We start from the raw sequence: 17,582 nt of genomic DNA, 5'->3' as shown, positions 1-17,582 counted from the left end.
GGAGCTCACCCAAGGTTACCAAACAACTTGGTTGTGAACCAACTGCCTTAACCTTCAGGGGGGTGGGGGGCTAGCTAGACTAGGAGACCAGAAGTGAAAGGGAAGAGATGAGGACTTCACAAGGTTGGTCTGTCAGAGCTTGAGTAGAAACCAAGTCAGTGGCAGCAAGGGATGCCTTGGCCCAGGAAAAAGCTGTGGACTGTGCCAGTTTCTAAACAGAGACTGTATCCAGGAAGTAGGGTGAACAGAAGATTGTGGGGGGTATGGGGGAAACAGAACCTGATTATGTTGTTATTCTTGGACTGTGAATTTTGCTGATGTAAAACAAAATATTCTGTAAACCTAATGACTATGTACAAATAATGAGCAGTAACACAGTAAAATATTCAATGAAAAGTCAAACCACTAGGGCTACATTTTTTTTCCCCTCAATCAGTCTGATTTTATCCTTTTGGAGTAGAGTGGCTAGAACAACACTGAGGCTTCCTGAGGCTTTTGCTAAGCAAAGCATCTGGCTGGACAGCGGGTGAGCACCAGGGTTCAAACCTGTGTACAAGAGCCTTAAGAAAATGGACTAGAAGCTGAGCCAAATCAAAGCAGGGCGGCCTTAGAGCAACAGCAGCTTCCTAGATGGTTACTATATTGTATCTGAAAACACCCCTAGCAAGAATATCATAATTTCAAGGCTAAAACTAAACATTATCTTCCCTATAATTCCCCAAAAGGAACTGCAAGATGAGGGGGAACAGACAGTTTCTGCATTATATACATACTTTCATTTACGAACATCTGAATACAGACTTTCTATACACACATTACCTATATAATAAAAATGTACATGGCATGAGTATATGTCACTGTATAAATATAGAGTTTTAGGAATCTTGAACCCGCTCGTTCCTGTTCACATCAGTTTCTCCTCTTCTTCCTCCCCAGTCAGGTCCATCATTTAAGGGTTGGACAAAAGGGACAAGTGTCATTTGTGTTGGTCTGGGCCCAGAATTTGATACACTGGAAAGAAAGAAAGACACGCTTCAGGTTTGTCTGGAAAAATGGAGGGAAGGAAGGGGAGAGAGTGCAATTAAGGTTCAACAAGGTCTAAGGAATGTATACTAAGTTGGAAAAGCTCTTACCATGGGGGAATAAAGGGGCTATTTCATTACCCACCAAAGAATCTTCAAACAGACAAACCTGTTTTTTTTTTACAGGGAACAGCAACAATCTGCTAGTAAGAGTGTGAAGCTGCTTTTTGTTGATTATCTGCTGTGGCTTGCTCTCACTCAGACTGAAGAGAGCTTCCAGCACCTGATACTCCTAATACCCCTCAAACCTTATTCAGGATTTTCTCTTACCAAGAATTAAGATTTAAATTCAGTTTGTACCTCTTGGAAAAACAAAATGAAATAACATAGTAAAGAAGGAATCATCCCTGCTGCTAAGAGACTTAATTCTGCCTGGTAATACCATAAGAGGTAGGAATAACTGGTCAGGTTGTGAAGATCATCTTCAGTAGGCAGGCTTTCAAGCTATTCTGTTAACGGAATTACTAATCTGACATTCAGGTTCTCATATTCCATTCCTCTCATCTAAGCAAAGTCTCATGACAGTGCTAAATTTGAAACAAAGGTTAGATAAATGGGATTATCTCTTATTGTCAATTTTTCAAGAAAGAGACCTATCCGTGCTCTGGTATGAACTGCTTACTCAGACCCCTGAAGGGAATGTGGTAAAAGGAAGCTGGGAGATCCTAGTTGCCAGTATTCTGGAATCTACTGATGTTTAGTCACAGTTTACTATAAACCATATGTTTAGATATTAATGATGAGCATAAACACAATAGATGTTCAAGAAAAATTCTCAGCTAACACAAAGAGCAGAAAATGAGGAAGGTAGTGCAGCACGCACCTCCTTGTGCAACACATGGGCACACGCCATTGGGTGCAGCTCACTGGGCTGGACAAGTTTCTGGCACATCAGACACAGCTTACAGGTGGCTGGAGCCTGCAGGACAGAGAAGCCTTGGTCAAAAGGGTAAGTAACCTCTCGGTCTCCTTGTCTCTTATTACACCCATAATTCCATCTACTATTTTCCTTCAGCAAAAAGACTTTATACCATCAAAATCACAATGAAATATCACCTCACACTCATTACGATGGCTATTATGAGAAAAACAGAAACTAACAAGTGTTGGCGAGGATGTGAAGAACTCAGAGCCCTTGTGCATTGCTGGTGGAAATGAAAAATGGTACAACCACTGTGGAAAGCAATTTGGTGGTTCCTCAAAGAGTTAAACATAGAATTACCATATGATCTAGGATTCCCACTCCTAGGCATATACCCAAGAGACCTGAACACAGGGACTCAAAAACATTTGTGTACACCAACGTTCACTGCAGCACTACTCACAATAGCCAAAAGGTTTTAACAAGCCAAATGTACATCAAGGGATGAATAGATAAAGAAAATGTGGTATACACATACAATGGAATATTATTCAGCTATAATAGAAATGAATTTCTGATACATGCTATAACATGGATGAACCTTGAAAACATTCTGCTGAGTAAAATATGCCAAGACACCGAAGGACAAATATTACATGAGCCCATTTATATGAAATACCTAGAAAAGGCAAAGGCCTAAGGACAAAAGTTCCAGGGGTTGTGGGGAGGGGAAATGGGAGTTATTGCTGAAGGGCTACTGAGTTTCTGTTTAGGTGGATGTAGATGTTTTGGAAATGGATAGTAGTGATGGCAGCACAACACGGTGGATGTGATTCATGTCACTGAATTTGTACACTTAAAAACGATTAAAAGAGCTAAGCACAGTTAAAAAAAAAAAAAAAATCCCTGACACCAAAAGAAAGAAAAGTTCATCTGTAGAAAATTGTCTAAATTACTTGCATTTTCCCAGGTGGGACTGAAAATAGCTCAGCTGATGAGGTGATGGCTACTTTCTGCACTTCACCTGCAATCCCACTCCCCCCTTCTCCATATCCCAGTTTTCAAAGAAAGAGAGTCTTACATGTGAAGACCTTCCAGGGTATGAAACTTGGGCAGAAGGCAAAAACACTGGGGTACTGATTTGGGCCAGTGGAGCAGGGAACAAGGCTCGGATCCGACCAAGTGGCTGTGGGCAGAAACGTCGTCAGAGTAAGGGAAGGAAGTCTCAGTAACTGAGCATACGACAAAAAGAAATCTTTTGTTTCCCAGTTCAGCAAAGGAAGAAAGCAGACTAGATATGCTTGGCTACAAAGCTTCTTCCCACCCCAAATTTTTCTGAAATCTGCCTCACTCCCAATATCCTAGCAGGGCTGAGTTCTCCCCCAGGTAGTCATTCTTACCTGAGTACTTGCTGCCACCCGCTCATGTTCTGCCAGGCGTGCAGCTACCAGCTGGATCAGCTCCTCCATGGTCAGGCCTGCCATGGTGGTACGTGCTGTCTTGATTTGCTGAAGAATGTTGGTCATCTGGGCCCTAAGGAAGATAAATATTCAGGGAGAGAGTGTGTCTATGCTGTAACAGGGGGTATACCCATGACACTTCCCCTATTTTAACCCATAAATACATCTCTGACAGTATTTTAAAAATTAATCCTTAAAGATACTTGCTTATTGCACTGTGGGAACCGAGCCAGCAGCTTGTCCAGGATCTTCTCCAGTTTGTCTACTGGCTGGGGCCGGGGAGATTCAGTAGAAGCCTTAACACCGCCCAAGCCTGGGGGAGGTGGGATGGAGGCGGCAGGAGGCATGTGTGGACCATGGGGACCAACAAGGGAACCTACGCCAGGGCTATTTCTCCCATGGGAGCCAGGAAGGGGTGGGGAAGGTTGGTTGGGCTGGGAAAGGGCAGGGCTCAGGATTGGGAAAGACAAAGAACGGGGATCTGCACTGGGCATAACCATGGGCATTGTGACCTGCCCAATGGAGAAGGGCACCCGAGGGGGCAGAGAGGGATTGGGTGGAAACATCTGAAGCATGAAGTCTGTCTGCAGAGGGGAAGAGGTAGAAAACAAGAGAGAAAGGAAGAAAAAGAACGTTTAGGAAACTGGAGCCGACATCAATGAGCAGCTCTCACACTAAATAAGGATGACCCCAATATCTTCATTAAAACAGCAGGTTAAGGACTCTGGCTCTGCCACCAGCGTGGAAAAGTAGACTCCCCAAAGCCAGCTCTTACCTCAGAAGGGGGTGGAGGCAAGGTGGGAGTAGGGATTTGAGGAAGGCTGCTCAGCTTGGCTCCGTTCCTCACCAAATGAATATGACTATTAAATTGGTCCTAGAAAAGGAAGGATTTTTCTTTACTGCTGAGCTGAAACAGCCTCTCCAGAAAAAGAGCACCATCCATTATCAAGAAAACAATGGGAATGGTAAGAAGGTCCCAAAGCAAAAAGTCACCTCCCAATCACCAGAAGTGTTTAAGCACAGAATAACACTGACTGGACGATCACCCATTATTACACTTACCCGAACGTTCTTTTTCATTATCCGAACGCCATTCAGCCTTGTCTCCCACTCCTGTTTGGAACGAATAGTCTCCAGTGTTGGGGGAGTTGACCTTTCAAAAAACCGGAAACTTAAATAATTAAAGAAAGCTCAATCCCTAATTCTTTGAGATAGCAAAACAGTAGCAGGCTAATGGGCCTTAAGGGAAGCAGTAAGAGCGGATGCAGTGGAAGCCCAAGATTCTAAGTCCTTTGTTTCACTTTAATTCCATCCCCTTTTAAGCCAAGTACTCAAGAAAGAGGACCCACAAAGAGAGGGCCTGTCTGCCTACAAATGCCACAAGGGTCCTCCAAATTCCAAGGCAAGAAATGACTACAGGTAGTCCCCAACTTATGATGAGGCTCCATTCCAATAACTCTGTCATGAGTCTGTTCTGACATAAGCGAAACACTTTTTTTTTTTTTTTTTTTAGCTCTTATTATTGCCTTTTATTATCAGTATCTTCATACACTCAATCTTTATTTGTCTTTGGGGGCTGGTATGGGAATGACAACATCAGCAAATTGTGTGCTGCCACATTGTATGCGGTACATTTTACTAACAATAAGGTGTACACAGTCTGCTGTAATAAGAACATATGGTAAGTCAGGGACTACCTGTATATAAGACACAAATCTCCAAAGACCTTTGTTATGCTTTGACAAGATAACAGATACTATTTATCCAAACAGAAATAATGCAGTAAAAACTATAAAACTGTAGAAGGGAAGAGTTAGGGAGTACGGAGGTTCAGAATATGGGAAGAGAAATCACTGGGCAGTTACTACTGCACAGATAGACATGGCCCTAGTGAAGACACAGTAAACGCCAGGCTTGCTGGCCTAGTGTTACAAAAACCCCAAAAGAAAACCTGTGGGATCATTAAAACCCTAGAATGGGAGTATACTTACTTGAGGTAAGTAAGGTGAAGTTCTGCCTCTTTTTCTGCTTCTTCTAGTTTCAATACCAGCAACTCTTTCCGGCTCTCTAGTGACAAGATCTAAGGAAACAATAAATAAACACATACCATACACACTTTACTAACTTTCATATACACGAAGCTACCCTTACCTAGTTAAATGTTTAGTGGCTCTTGTAACACTATATCAAACTTATATCCACCTGAAAGTCCAAAACCAAGGTTTTCAAGATATCAGCTCTTGTTCTCACCTCTGCCTTCCAGGCCCGTTCTGTCTCTTCCATAATGTTCCGATTTATTTCACCATCCTGATTCTTGAGTCTATCCAGTTCCATCTCCCACACCTCCCTGTAGGGTAAGAAACCAAGAACAAGAGAAGAGAGGTAAGCTTGCTGAGGAACATGAAGGCAAAAGTAAAACCAAAACTGATCTAACAGGCACCTCGCAGAAAGTCTTACTCTTAAGTATTAACTAAAGGTATCAACAAATAACACTTAAAGTGGTTTGCAACTGCATAAATGCCTTATATTTGAAAGTAAAAATATTCACATCTCAGCTTGCAAAAATAAGGTTGCCCAGCGCAAGCAGAGTTTACCTTAAAAGCAAAAGCCTCCACTGAAAGCAGAATGTACTTCGATATTCAAGAGAGACCAGAATCATTACGGCATTTCTCTATCCCAACTTGTCTTTTAGTATGGGTGCTGAAGAATGCAGGCCCAATGCAGGTGTCCATTTAACACTCATCTCTAATGCAGCAATCACTAATTCTCCACCAAGCACACAGACACTGTCTTACTGATTTTCACATTTTCTTAGCTATAGCAAACATTCTTCAAAAGGAAAAAAAGTGCTCTTCATACCTCAGTACATCTCATTTCTATTGGTTTCCTCTCTTCTTACATGCCACCATCCCCACCCCTAGACTGTAATATTCACACTCAGTATTAGGGTGACCAACTGTTCTGGTTTGCCCAGGACTGCGCGATCTCCCAGGATGCGAGACTTTCCGTGCTAAAACTGGGACAGTTGGGCACCCTACTCAGGACTGAAGATGCTGTTAAGGAACGGAGCCAGAAAAAGAATTTCTTCATATTACACTTGATTGCTGTAAGTTTTATGGCCGAAAGCAACAATACTACCTAGATTAGTGGATAAAACAGTACAGAAATGTCTAAAATATTTTCACTGGGTTTTAAAAAAGTGAAAATACGAAGAAAGGGTTAAGAAGAATTATATCTTGAGAGCAATGTTTCCACTTTTCTTCAGGGATTAGAAAAACAATTTAATTCTTCTTCTGTTCTTCTACTAACCTACATATATGAATGGGAGCAATTCACTCAACAGAAGTTTCTGAGGGCCCTTCTTCTTTTGTATATTCCTGCTTTTGACCCAGTTCTCCACACATCCTTGCTCCCTATCGCATAGACATAGGTGTGTGTTTCTGTGCGTGTGAGAGAGAGACACACACATACATCATTCATTCACTAACATTAGTCTGATCCTCTACTGACATGGTCTACTCATCTAATAGAAATGAAGAGGTGGACATTTTCTTCCTTAATCTCCATGTTTAAAAAAAAATCCTTGTCAGAATAGAAACCACTGAGTATATTTTAATTTTTTTAATTCTTGGTCTAATTTCATTCAAGTCCCATACTTCTGATACTGTGCATAGCTAGTTTAGGGTATCAACAATTCAAATGAATAAATCCTACCAGACTGTACAAATCTAGCTTGTTGTAGGTCCCAATAGATTTGCATAATCATTAAAATTAATTGTTTCTGATCATGTAAACAATATATACAAATTATAGAAAGTTTAGAAAACACAAAACATGAAAGAACCTAATACAGAGGTCTCAACTCTTCTACTTACTGGTTGTATGATCTAGTCAAGTTACTTAATCTTTCTAGGCCTCAGTTTCTTCATCTGAAAATGAACAGTACCTATGTCATGGGACTGATAGGAGAATTAAATGGGAAAAGTATGTAAAGAATTTATATGGTGCCTGGCACATAAGGAGTATCTAACAAATATTATTCTAAGCATTTTTTAAAAACTCTATTTCTCATAATTACACTACTCAGAAAGAATCATTAATATATTTCTTTCCAGTCTTTTCCGAAATAAATATTTGTTTATATATATTGATGTACGTATGTATAATGTATGGAGCCCTAGTGATACAGTGGTTCAGAGCTTCGCTGCTAACCAACAGGTCAGCAATTCAAATCTACCAGCTGCTCTTTGGAAACCCTTTGGGACAGTTCTACTCTATCCTATAGGATCGCTATGAGTTGAACTGACTCGACAGGAACAGGTTCTGTTTTTTTTTTGGTTTATATAACATATACACACGTATATAAGCTTTTCAAATGAAAATTAAAATTTTTATTTTAGTTTTTAAACTTAATATAGTTTTCCTTATCATTAAATATTCTTCAAAAATGTGTTTTTTAAAATGGCTGCACAGATACCTGGAAAACCTGGTGGTGTAGTGGTTAAGAGCTATGGCTGCTAACCGAAAGGTCGGCAGTTCAAATCCACCAGGTGCTCCTCAGAAACTCTATGGAGCAGTTCTACTCTGTCCTATAGGGTTGCTACAAGCCAAAATCGACTCGACGACAACAGATTTGGTACAGATATACCATTACGGCAGTCCCCAACTCATGACGGGGTTCCATTCCAATGGCTCTTCTGGCATAAGGCAGTTCTGACGTAAGTCCAATACCTCATTTTTTTTTTAGTTTTCATTATTATTGCCTTTTATTATCAGTATCTTTATAAATCTAATCTTTGTCTTTGGGTTGGAAACATCACATCTGAGAATAATAACATCAGCAAATTACATGCTGTAACACTGTATGTAGCACATATTACTAACAATAAGAGGTACCAAAAAATAAAAAAAAGGGACGGCCATAAGTGTGGTTCATTGTAACTTGAATACATCATAAGTCAGGAACTACCTGTATTTATTTAGGTATTCCCTTAAGTTATTTTCAATTTCACAATTATAAATAACGTTGAAATGGGCATCTATCTGTGCATGTGGTACTAACATAGGTTAATGATAAAAGTAATAGACTTGAGAGGAAGCTACTTAGAGTAGTCAAGAGCACAGCCTCTGGAGCCAAACTACTCTGAGTTCAAACCCTGGCCCTATTACTATCTGAGCAACCTTTGGCAAGTTATTTACCCTTTCTGTGCCTTAGTTTTCTATAGTATAAAACGTGGATTAGGAAAGAACCTACCTCAGAGAGCTATGAAGATTAAACGTGTTAACACATGTAACACACTTAGCAATGTCTCTGGCATTTAGTAAGAACACAATAAATGCTGGTTATCATTTGGGTGCTGGGACACCTTCCTTCAGAGAAACTAAAATGCATGTATCCATTCTCTCCTCCGTGAGAGGTGATGGAAATCAGTGACTTTAGCGGGGAAAAGCAGATGCTAATTGTCCTGTGAAATACCCTCAACAACCAGAGACAGAACCAAGAGTTAAGATCTGTTGAGACCTCAGCCCAAAGACCTTCCTTTCAAAATACATTATACTCTATGCAACGCAAAAAGAAACAAAGCAAAAACTGTAGGGCAAATTAATACACAGGGAACTGGCTGTAACATCCAAAGCATATATTCCCTGAATTTGAGGATTAGGTTGCAAAATCCTAGTCTATGAAACTGAAACTAATATAAACCAACATAGAAAGAATGAGATTAGACATAAGGAGAAAAATTTACCCTGAGATGAACTGCAAATTTATTGCTGACGAGGCTGGAATTCTTCCTTGATTCAATTTAATTCAACAACGTATCATCAGCAGCCTACATACACTGTGCTAGGCATTCTGCTAAAACCCAGGGATATAAAGATGTCCCAATTTCTATCCCCAAGAAGCTCACAATCTAGTCATTTGCCAGGTAAACAAAGGGTACAAGGAAATGCTTGGCAGAACAAACAGCATATGCAAAGGTCTAACCGCAAGAAAGCACATAACTAAGGAAGGGATTCGGGAAGTCAGCAGACAGTGAATATACAGGTGTAAAGCTCAGTAGTGTAATGCATGCTGGAGATACAGATTAGAGAGTCACTAACATATAGATAGGAGCCCTGGTGGTACAGTGGTTAAGAGCTCAGCTGCTAACCAGAACGTTGGTGGTTCGAACCCACCAGCTGCTCCCACAGAAGAAAGACAGGGTAGCCTGCTTCTATAAAGATTTATAGCCTTGGAAACTCTATGGGGGCAGTTCTACTCTGTCCTATAGGGTCACTATGAGTCAGAATCAACTCGATGGCAGTAGGTTTGGTTTTAGCATACAGGTAGTAGAATTCCTAGGTATGAAAAAAAATAATCTAGAACAGCAGTTTTCAAAACATGGCCCACGAACCCCTGGGGGTCCCCAAACCCTTTGATGGCCTGGTCATGAAGTCAAAATTTCACAGTAACACTATAGCATTATTTGCCTTTTTCATTCTCATTCTTTCATGAGTCTACAGTGGAGTTTTCCAGATAGTATATAACATGTATCATCACTCTTACAGCTAATGGAATATATGTTTCTGTATTCTCATGTTTTCTAGTATTTTCTAGGGTAGTAGGTTTTGGGTATAATTTGAGTTTTCAGAGATTAACTCAGTTTTTGTCTTTCTCGGTACTTCTGTGCTTTTACTAGCTATCTTCAGTTATACTTACTATAATCTCTGTAATCTCATTGTTATCCAACAAGTCACTGCTGTAAAATTCCATAGTTCTCTACGTACCTAAGTGGGAACAAGTACTTTGTTATTTTACTTTGCAATAACGCTAAAAAAATTTTTTGACAATTTTTTTCAATTTTAAAATTTTAACTAAAATGTATTATTTTAGAATTTAATATTTTTCCTAAGTGTAAATTTATTTATAATATTTTTCTTATATTTAAAAATGAATCATTGGCTCAAAAAGGCAACATTAGAATACTCACTTTCTCAACCCACAGCTGTGGTATACATCGACAGATACTAAAAAAGATGAAGCCGGCCTAGTAATCTGCCTCACGGAAAAAAAGCATTTACCCCAAAGAAAATGGCCAAAACTGTAAATGAAAGACCAAAAAATGACAAATGCTATCTCTCCCTTGACTTTATAGATGCTTATAATTTACCTTATTATATCTTAAGCAACAGAACAGTTTTGAATTGTACTGTCAATTAAGTTCTGGTGACATTTTAAGATGAATCACTCAGAATTTTAAAGAAAAAGAAAGTGAATATTTTAAAGGTAGATGTGATGAATTCTTCAAAAGCCTAAACCTGTTACAGCCTTTCAAACAAGAAATGAAAAAATCGCTGATCCATCTTGCAAGGCAAGCTCCACACTGAATGAGCTGGAGAAGGCAACCCTGTACAGCTGACATCGTTACACGAACAATGCTGGGATGAAAAGTTAGTAAGATAAATCAGGGCACTGTACTTTTCAGTGTCACAGTAACTCACTGAATTAAAGATTTTGTTGCAAATCTGAAGACTTCGTTAAAAATCTCATCTGTAGAATTGCAATTCTGCTTTACAAATGAATGAAACTACATGGTTAACTTGCTATTTTGTTAGTATTGGTTCAGTACTTGGCACCAACTAATCATCAAAGGTGACCTTTTACGTGAATGCTTGACAAGAAACACAAGTGGTGTTCACATAATCAAAGTTAAATAACTGTGTTGAATCTCCTGGTTTATTCTAGAACCACTGTGCTGACATTAATAGTACATTTACGGTACAGAAACTACAGTGGATAGAAACGTTGGCACCTTCAGGGCAGTGACATCAAATCATACCACTAGTCATTGTATTCTTTTCTGATGGGGAGGGGCAATTTTACGTAAGGATACCCTTGATGAAGCTGTAAAAATAACTATTTTATTAAATCTTGGGCCTTAAATACGCATTGTTTTTTATATTCTAGGTGATGAAATATACACCAAAGAAGAATGGTTTTCTCAAGGAAAATCACTTGTGAGATTGAGTTGTGAGAGGAATTAGCCTCTTTATTCAGCACCATTTTTACTGAAAAAACAAATAACAAACTATGGTTATTCAAACTTGGGTATGTGGCAATCAATACATTTTTTAAAATGAACAAAGTAATCCTGTTATTTCAAAAAAGAAAAAAACAAATGACAGTATTCATTACCAACAATAAAATTCAACCTTTCAAGCAAAAATTAGCATTTTGGAAAACCTGTTTCTGCCACTGTGAGCCTGAGTGCTTCACACTACTTAAAAGGTATTCTGATGACATCGGTAATGATGTAAACAAATGTGATTTTTTAAAAAATTGCATAATGAAATGTGTCAACAGTTGGAAGATCTGCATAACTCTGAACCAATGTGCAGTGCATGGTCTTGTAACTCCCACTAAATGAGTGAGGCTACGGAAGTATGGTGTTTGTGGCCCACCAAGGAGATGAGACAGTTTGCCAATAATGCAAATAAGGTGCATGGCACCCTTGTGGGGATGGGATCATGCAAATAAGCTGTATGGTACCTTACCAAGGGGATTGGTCGGTTTTGCCATACTGCTAAGCTTAAAATGAGACATCCCAGAGATGGAAAGGGGGGACCTCACTACCATCAAGAAGAAGAGACAGGAGCAGAGCATGTCCTTTGGACCCAGGGTCCCTGCGCTGAGAGTTTTCTAGACCCAGAAGACAGACACACAGAGAGAGAGAGAGAGCTGTATCATCAGAGACAGCACAAGATGGCAAGAAGCAGGGGCCAAGAAATGGGAGCAGCAGAGCTAGGAGACTGGCACAAGGCAGTGCAGTGGGCTTTCCGGCCCATGGAACAAGGCAGTTACAATGAGTGTGCTGACCCACAGGGTGAGAGAGCTGATGCCTTCAGGCAGAAGGCTCCCTGGCAGAGTGGGGTGCCTGTGGGTACTTTTTGACAGAGCTAAGGAGCTTGGTAACACTTGCCCAAGCAGGGCAGAGGCTGGGTCAGCCCAAGAGACCAAAGAGTCCGCAGGGCCCAAGGGCCAGGGAGAGGCCTACCTGTGGGCATGGCCAAGAAACTGTCCTGACCAAAGAGCTGTATCCTGAGTCGTTCCTGATCCTGAATTGTAAGCTGTAATAAATCCCATAACTGTGAGTATGCTTTGTGAGTTTTATGTGGCCACTGTAACCAATTATCAACCCAGCATAGTAGCAGAGTGCTGTGGGGAGGACAGCTGGTGTCAGAATGGGTAAAAAGGTTGGAGAAAGGAGGTATGTCTGACCTCCACCTCACAGCAATCAGCTTTGGCTGATGCTGATGGTGATTCTCTCTCCCCCCTCATGATGTTATAGGGGTCAGACGCCCTGCCATGCCATTTTTACACAATGGCTAAAAGATCCATTTAAAGTGCAAGGTAAGCCAAAAAATTTTAATTTAACAGTACAGTTAATTTAACAGTACAGTTCACTGATGCAGTTTCAGAATACATAATGGATCTAATCCTGGAGATGCAGTGGTTAAATGCGTGGCTGTTAACCAAGAAGTCAGCAGTTCCAACACACTAGCTGCTCCACGGGAGAAAGACGAGGCAGTCTGCTTCTATCAAGGTTTACAGTCTTTGGTCTCGGGGAACATCTAGCTCAAATGGCATAACACAGTTTATAAAGAAAATGTTCTAAATTCTACTCCAGTGAGCAATGTCCGGGGTCTTAAAAGCTTGTGAGCGGCCACCTAAGATATTCCACTGGTCTCACCCTGTCTGGAGCAAGGGAGAACGAAGGAAACCAAAGATACAAGGCAAAGATTAGTCCAAAGGACTAACAGACCACAACTACCACAGCCTCCACCACACTGAGTGTAGGGTGATGCTTTTCAGCTATATGCATCCCCTCCTAATGGAGTCAGCTTTGCTCTTCCCTGACGCATGCTGGGGATGAACTTGGGATGGACTCAGGCCAAGGTACAATGCCGGGAGTGGCATGAATGGCTGGCGGCCAAGGCCGAAAAATTTCTTTGCAACAAGAAGAAAAACATCTGGGCCTGAATGTGAAGTCCCTGGGAACACTGGCTGCCCAAAGACTTGGAGAAAAACAAATGAGCCTTAGCCCCAACTGAAACGGTATATGATATAAGCTTGTGTCCCCTGCTAGGTGGTTGCAGAGCACTAAACTGGTCCAGCCACCACCCTGGGCTGACTGTCCTGTAAGTAGGCTCCCCAAATAAACCATATGTCACCATCATTGGTTCCGGAGTCCTTCGGTCTCCTGGAGATGCAGCCGACCTTGGGTCCACATACAGCTGGGTTGTTACACAACAATTGGCGAGCCAGCCAGGAGACCGAGGAAACCTTCATGAGCACCAGACATATGGCGGGGAGAGGGATCCTGACAGGAGGAATCCTGGGATGGCCCCGTCTTTCGCGTGGGGGGGGTGCTTGCAGCTATCTTGGATAGCTGCAGCCCACCGCATGAATACAGGGAAGCCCCGAAAATGCCCAAGGGCATTGAGGATGTGCTGCGTCAGCTGGAGGCCCCAAAGCAAAAGCCAGATTGCTGTGCTGCGGGCACCTAGTGTGGGGTGGCTTCTACTGGCAGCCTCGAGAGGGGCGTTGGACACAGAGTTAGCTGCTAGGGCCCAAATTAGACAGCTGGAAGCAGAGCTGCAACTGGAGAAGATATGCGTGCAGCACATTCCTCTTCCACTGAAACATCAGTGTTCCGTTTGCAGGAGCAAAAGGCATCTGCGGGGGAAATCCCAGGTTGGCCAGTGACCTCCATATGGGGAAGTTTGGCCCATATGCTTTTCTGTGGGGAAATCCTAGGTTGGCCAGCAAAGTCTGGCTAGCTCAGTCAGTAGAGCATGGGACTGGAGATGGTTGGAAGGGCTAAGCTAGTCCCTGGCACTGAGAACACCCAGTACAAAGCAAGAGTTAAAACAGTAGGGGCAAAAAAAAAAAAAAAAAGGAGTAGAAAGCCCTTCAAGATAGCTTGTGTCGAGTGACCCTGAAGAGACCTTAGAGGCCCTCTCTGGAATTCTCTGCTAGCTGCCCCTGCCAAGATAACCAAGCAGCAACATAGCTGCAGCTGCAATAGTAAGGGGAAAACTCAAATAGGAGGGTCCGCCTCTATGTTACCAGGCAACTGGGCTGGACCCGGGCTTGCATTTGGTATGGTAGAGGCATAGCTTCACAAATGTCTGAGGGCTCTGCCAACTTTTCCCAGATCTTTTTTCAGAAATAGTTACGGCTGAAGATTAAGCCCAGGTTCCTCTGTTACCAGGGAGGACCAAAGGCCTTGTGTTGCAATTAAAGTTCAATGAGGTAAACATTTGGGTCCGAGGTCATTATCATTGAGGCACTTGCCCAAGCCTGACTATGGATAAGCCCCTTTGGGGTCCCTACAAATTCTTGTTGTATGTACTGATGAAGTTGATCCATTAACGCACACCTTTGTAGACTTTTGCCTCCAAGTCCTGATGGGAATTGCTGTACTTAGGGCCATTTTTAGAGGGGCACATAGAAACCGTGATGTGGGCTATAGCTCATAGCCTGGCCATTCAATCTGGGCACTGACAACGCTCAGACTGACACATAAAGCAAGCCCCTATGGAGATGAGACATCTGGACAAAAAAAAAAAAAAAAAAAAAAAATCAGTTCTGTTCCTGATAAGCTTCTGTTACTTGTGTGGATGTTGTTGTTAGGTGTCATCGAGTGGGTTCCGACTCATAGTGACCCTATGCACAACAGAACGAAATACTGCCTGGTCCTGGACCATCCTTACAATCGTTGTTATGCTTGAGCTCATTGTTGCAGCCACTGTGTCAATCCACCTTGTTGAGGGTCTTCCTCTTTTCTGCTGATCTTGTACTCTGCCAAGCATGATGTCCTTCTCCAGGGACTGATCCCTCCTGACAACATGTCCAAAGTATGTAAGACGCGGTCTCGCCATCCTTGCCTCTAAGGAGCATTCTGGTCGCACTTCTTCGAAGACAGATTTGTTCCTTCTTTTGGCAGTCCATGGTATATTCTTCTTTGCCAACACCACAATTCAAAGGCGTCAACTCTTCTTTGGTCTTCCTTATTCATTGTCCAGCTTTCACATGCATATGATGCGATTGAAAATACCATGGGCTTGGGTCAGGTGCACCTTAGTCTTCAGGGTGACATCTTTGCTCTTCAACACTTTGAAGAGGTCCTTTGCAGATTTACCCAATGCAATGTGTCTTTTGATTTCTTGATTGCTGCTTCCACGGCTGTTGATTGTGGGTCCAAGGAAAATGAAATCCTCCACAACTTCAATCTTTTCTCCATTTATCATGATGTTGCTCATTGGTTCAGTTGTGAGGATTTTTGTTTTCTTTATGTTGAGGTGCAGTCCATACTGAAGACTGTGGTCTTTGATCTTCATCAGTAAGTGCTTCAAGTCTTCTTCACTTTCAGCAAGCAAGGTTGTGTCATCTGCATAACACAGGTTGTTAATGAGTCTTCCTCCAATCCTGATGCCCTGTTCTTCTTCATATAGTCCAGCTTCTCAGATTATTTGTTCAGCATACAGATTAAAAAGGTACGGTGAAAGAACACAACCCTGACACACGTCTTTCCTGACTTTAAACCAATCAGTATCCCCTTGTTCTGTCCGAACAGCTGTCTCTTGATCTATGTAAAGGTTCCTCATGAGCACAATTAAGTGTTCCAGAATTCCCATTCTTCGAAATGTTATCCATAGTTTATTACGATTCACACAGTCTAATGCCTTTGCATATCCAACAAAACAATGGTAAACATCCTTCTGGTATTCTCTGCTTTCAGCCAGGATCCACCTGACATCAGCAATGATATCCCTGGTTCCACATCCTCTTCTGAAACCAGCCTGAATTTCTGGAAGCTCCCTGTTGATATACTGCTGCAGCTGTTTTTGAATGATCTTCAGCAAAATTTTGCTTGCCTGTGATATTAATAATATTGTTATATAATTTCCACATTCGGTTGGATCACCTTTCTTGGGAATAGGCATAAATACGGATCTCTTCCAGTCAGTTGGCCAGGAAGCTGTCTTCCATATTTCTTGGCATAGACAAGTAAGCACCTCCAGTGCTGCATCTGTTTGTTGAAACATCTCAATTGATATTCCATCAATTCCTGGAGCCTTGTTTTTCGCCAGTGCCTTCAGAGCAGCTTGGACTTCCTCCTTCAGTACCATCGGTTCTTGACCATACGCCACCTCTTGAAATGGTTGAACATTGACTGGTTCTTTTTGGTATAATGACTCTGTGTATTCCTTCCATCTTCTTTTGATGCTTCCTGCGTCGTTTAATATTTTCCCCATGGAATCCTTCACTATTGCAACAGAAGGCTTGAATTTTTTCTTCAGTTCTTTCAGCTTGAGAAACACCGAGCGTGTTCTTCCCTTTCGGTTTTCCATCTCCAGCTCTTTGCCCATGTCATTATAATACTTTACTTTGTCTTCTCAAGAGGCCCTTTGAAATCTTCTGTTCAGTTCTTTTACTTCACCAATTCTTCCTTTTGCTTTAGCTGCTCGACGCTCAAGAGCAAGTTTCAGAGTCTCCTCTGACATCCATCTTGGTCTTTTCTTTCTTTCCTGTCTTTTCAGTGACCTCTTGCTTTCTTCATGGATGATGTCCTTGATGTCATTCCACAACTCGTCTGGTCTTCGGTCACTAGTGTTCAATGCATCAAATCTGTTCTTCAGATGGACTCTAAATTCAGATGGGATATACTCAAGGTCATATTTTGGCTCTTGTGGACTTGCTCTGATTTTCTTCAGTTTCAGCTTGAACTTGCATATGAGCAATTGATGGTCTGTTCCACAGTCGGCCCCTGGTCTTGTTCTGACTGATGATATTGAGCTTTTCCATCATCTCTTTCCACAGATGTAGTCAATTTGATTTCTGCATGTTCCATCTGGCGAGGTCCATGTGTATAGTCACCATTTTTTTTTACGTTAGTGAAAGAAGGAATTTGCAACGAAGAAGTCATTGGTCTTGCAAAATTCTATCATTCGATCTCCGGCATTGTTTCTATCACCAAGGCCATATTTTCCAACTACTGATCCTTCTTCTGTTTCCAACTTTTGCGTTCCAATCGCCAGTAATTATGAATGCATCTTGATTGCATGTTCGATCAATTTCAGACTGCAGCCGCTGATAAAAATCTTCTATTTCTTCATCTTTGGCCCTAGTGG

At 41.6% G+C, this 17,582-nt stretch overlaps 1 protein-coding gene across 3 annotated transcripts in view; it reads right to left on the bottom strand.

Annotated features, from left to right (window-relative positions):
* Positions 1-923: 923 nt before the first annotated feature.
* The window catches only part of RNF214 (ring finger protein 214), a 55,869-nt gene continuing 39,210 nt past the window's right edge, over positions 924-17,582 (bottom strand). For all 3 annotated transcript variants that reach the window (XM_049856182.1, XM_049856184.1, XM_049856183.1), the window contains exons 7-15: positions 5,655-5,751; positions 5,396-5,484; positions 4,467-4,557; positions 4,180-4,278; positions 3,612-3,988; positions 3,345-3,477; positions 3,026-3,130; positions 1,906-2,001; positions 924-1,011 (exon numbers count right to left, since the gene is read on the bottom strand). In XM_049856182.1, coding sequence (XP_049712139.1) covers positions 946-1,011; positions 1,906-2,001; positions 3,026-3,130; positions 3,345-3,477; positions 3,612-3,988; positions 4,180-4,278; positions 4,467-4,557; positions 5,396-5,484; positions 5,655-5,751 — 1,153 coding nt within the window. In that variant the 3' untranslated portion in view covers positions 924-945. The remainder of the gene's footprint in view (positions 1,012-1,905; positions 2,002-3,025; positions 3,131-3,344; positions 3,478-3,611; positions 3,989-4,179; positions 4,279-4,466; positions 4,558-5,395; positions 5,485-5,654; positions 5,752-17,582) is intronic.

The sequence above is a fragment of the Elephas maximus genome, chromosome 17, assembly GCF_024166365.1.
Source record: "Elephas maximus indicus isolate mEleMax1 chromosome 17, mEleMax1 primary haplotype, whole genome shotgun sequence".
NCBI lineage: Eukaryota > Metazoa > Chordata > Mammalia > Proboscidea > Elephantidae > Elephas > Elephas maximus.
The sequence above is the reverse complement of the archived record's forward strand: the minus strand, read 5'-3'. Positions and strand labels throughout refer to the sequence as shown.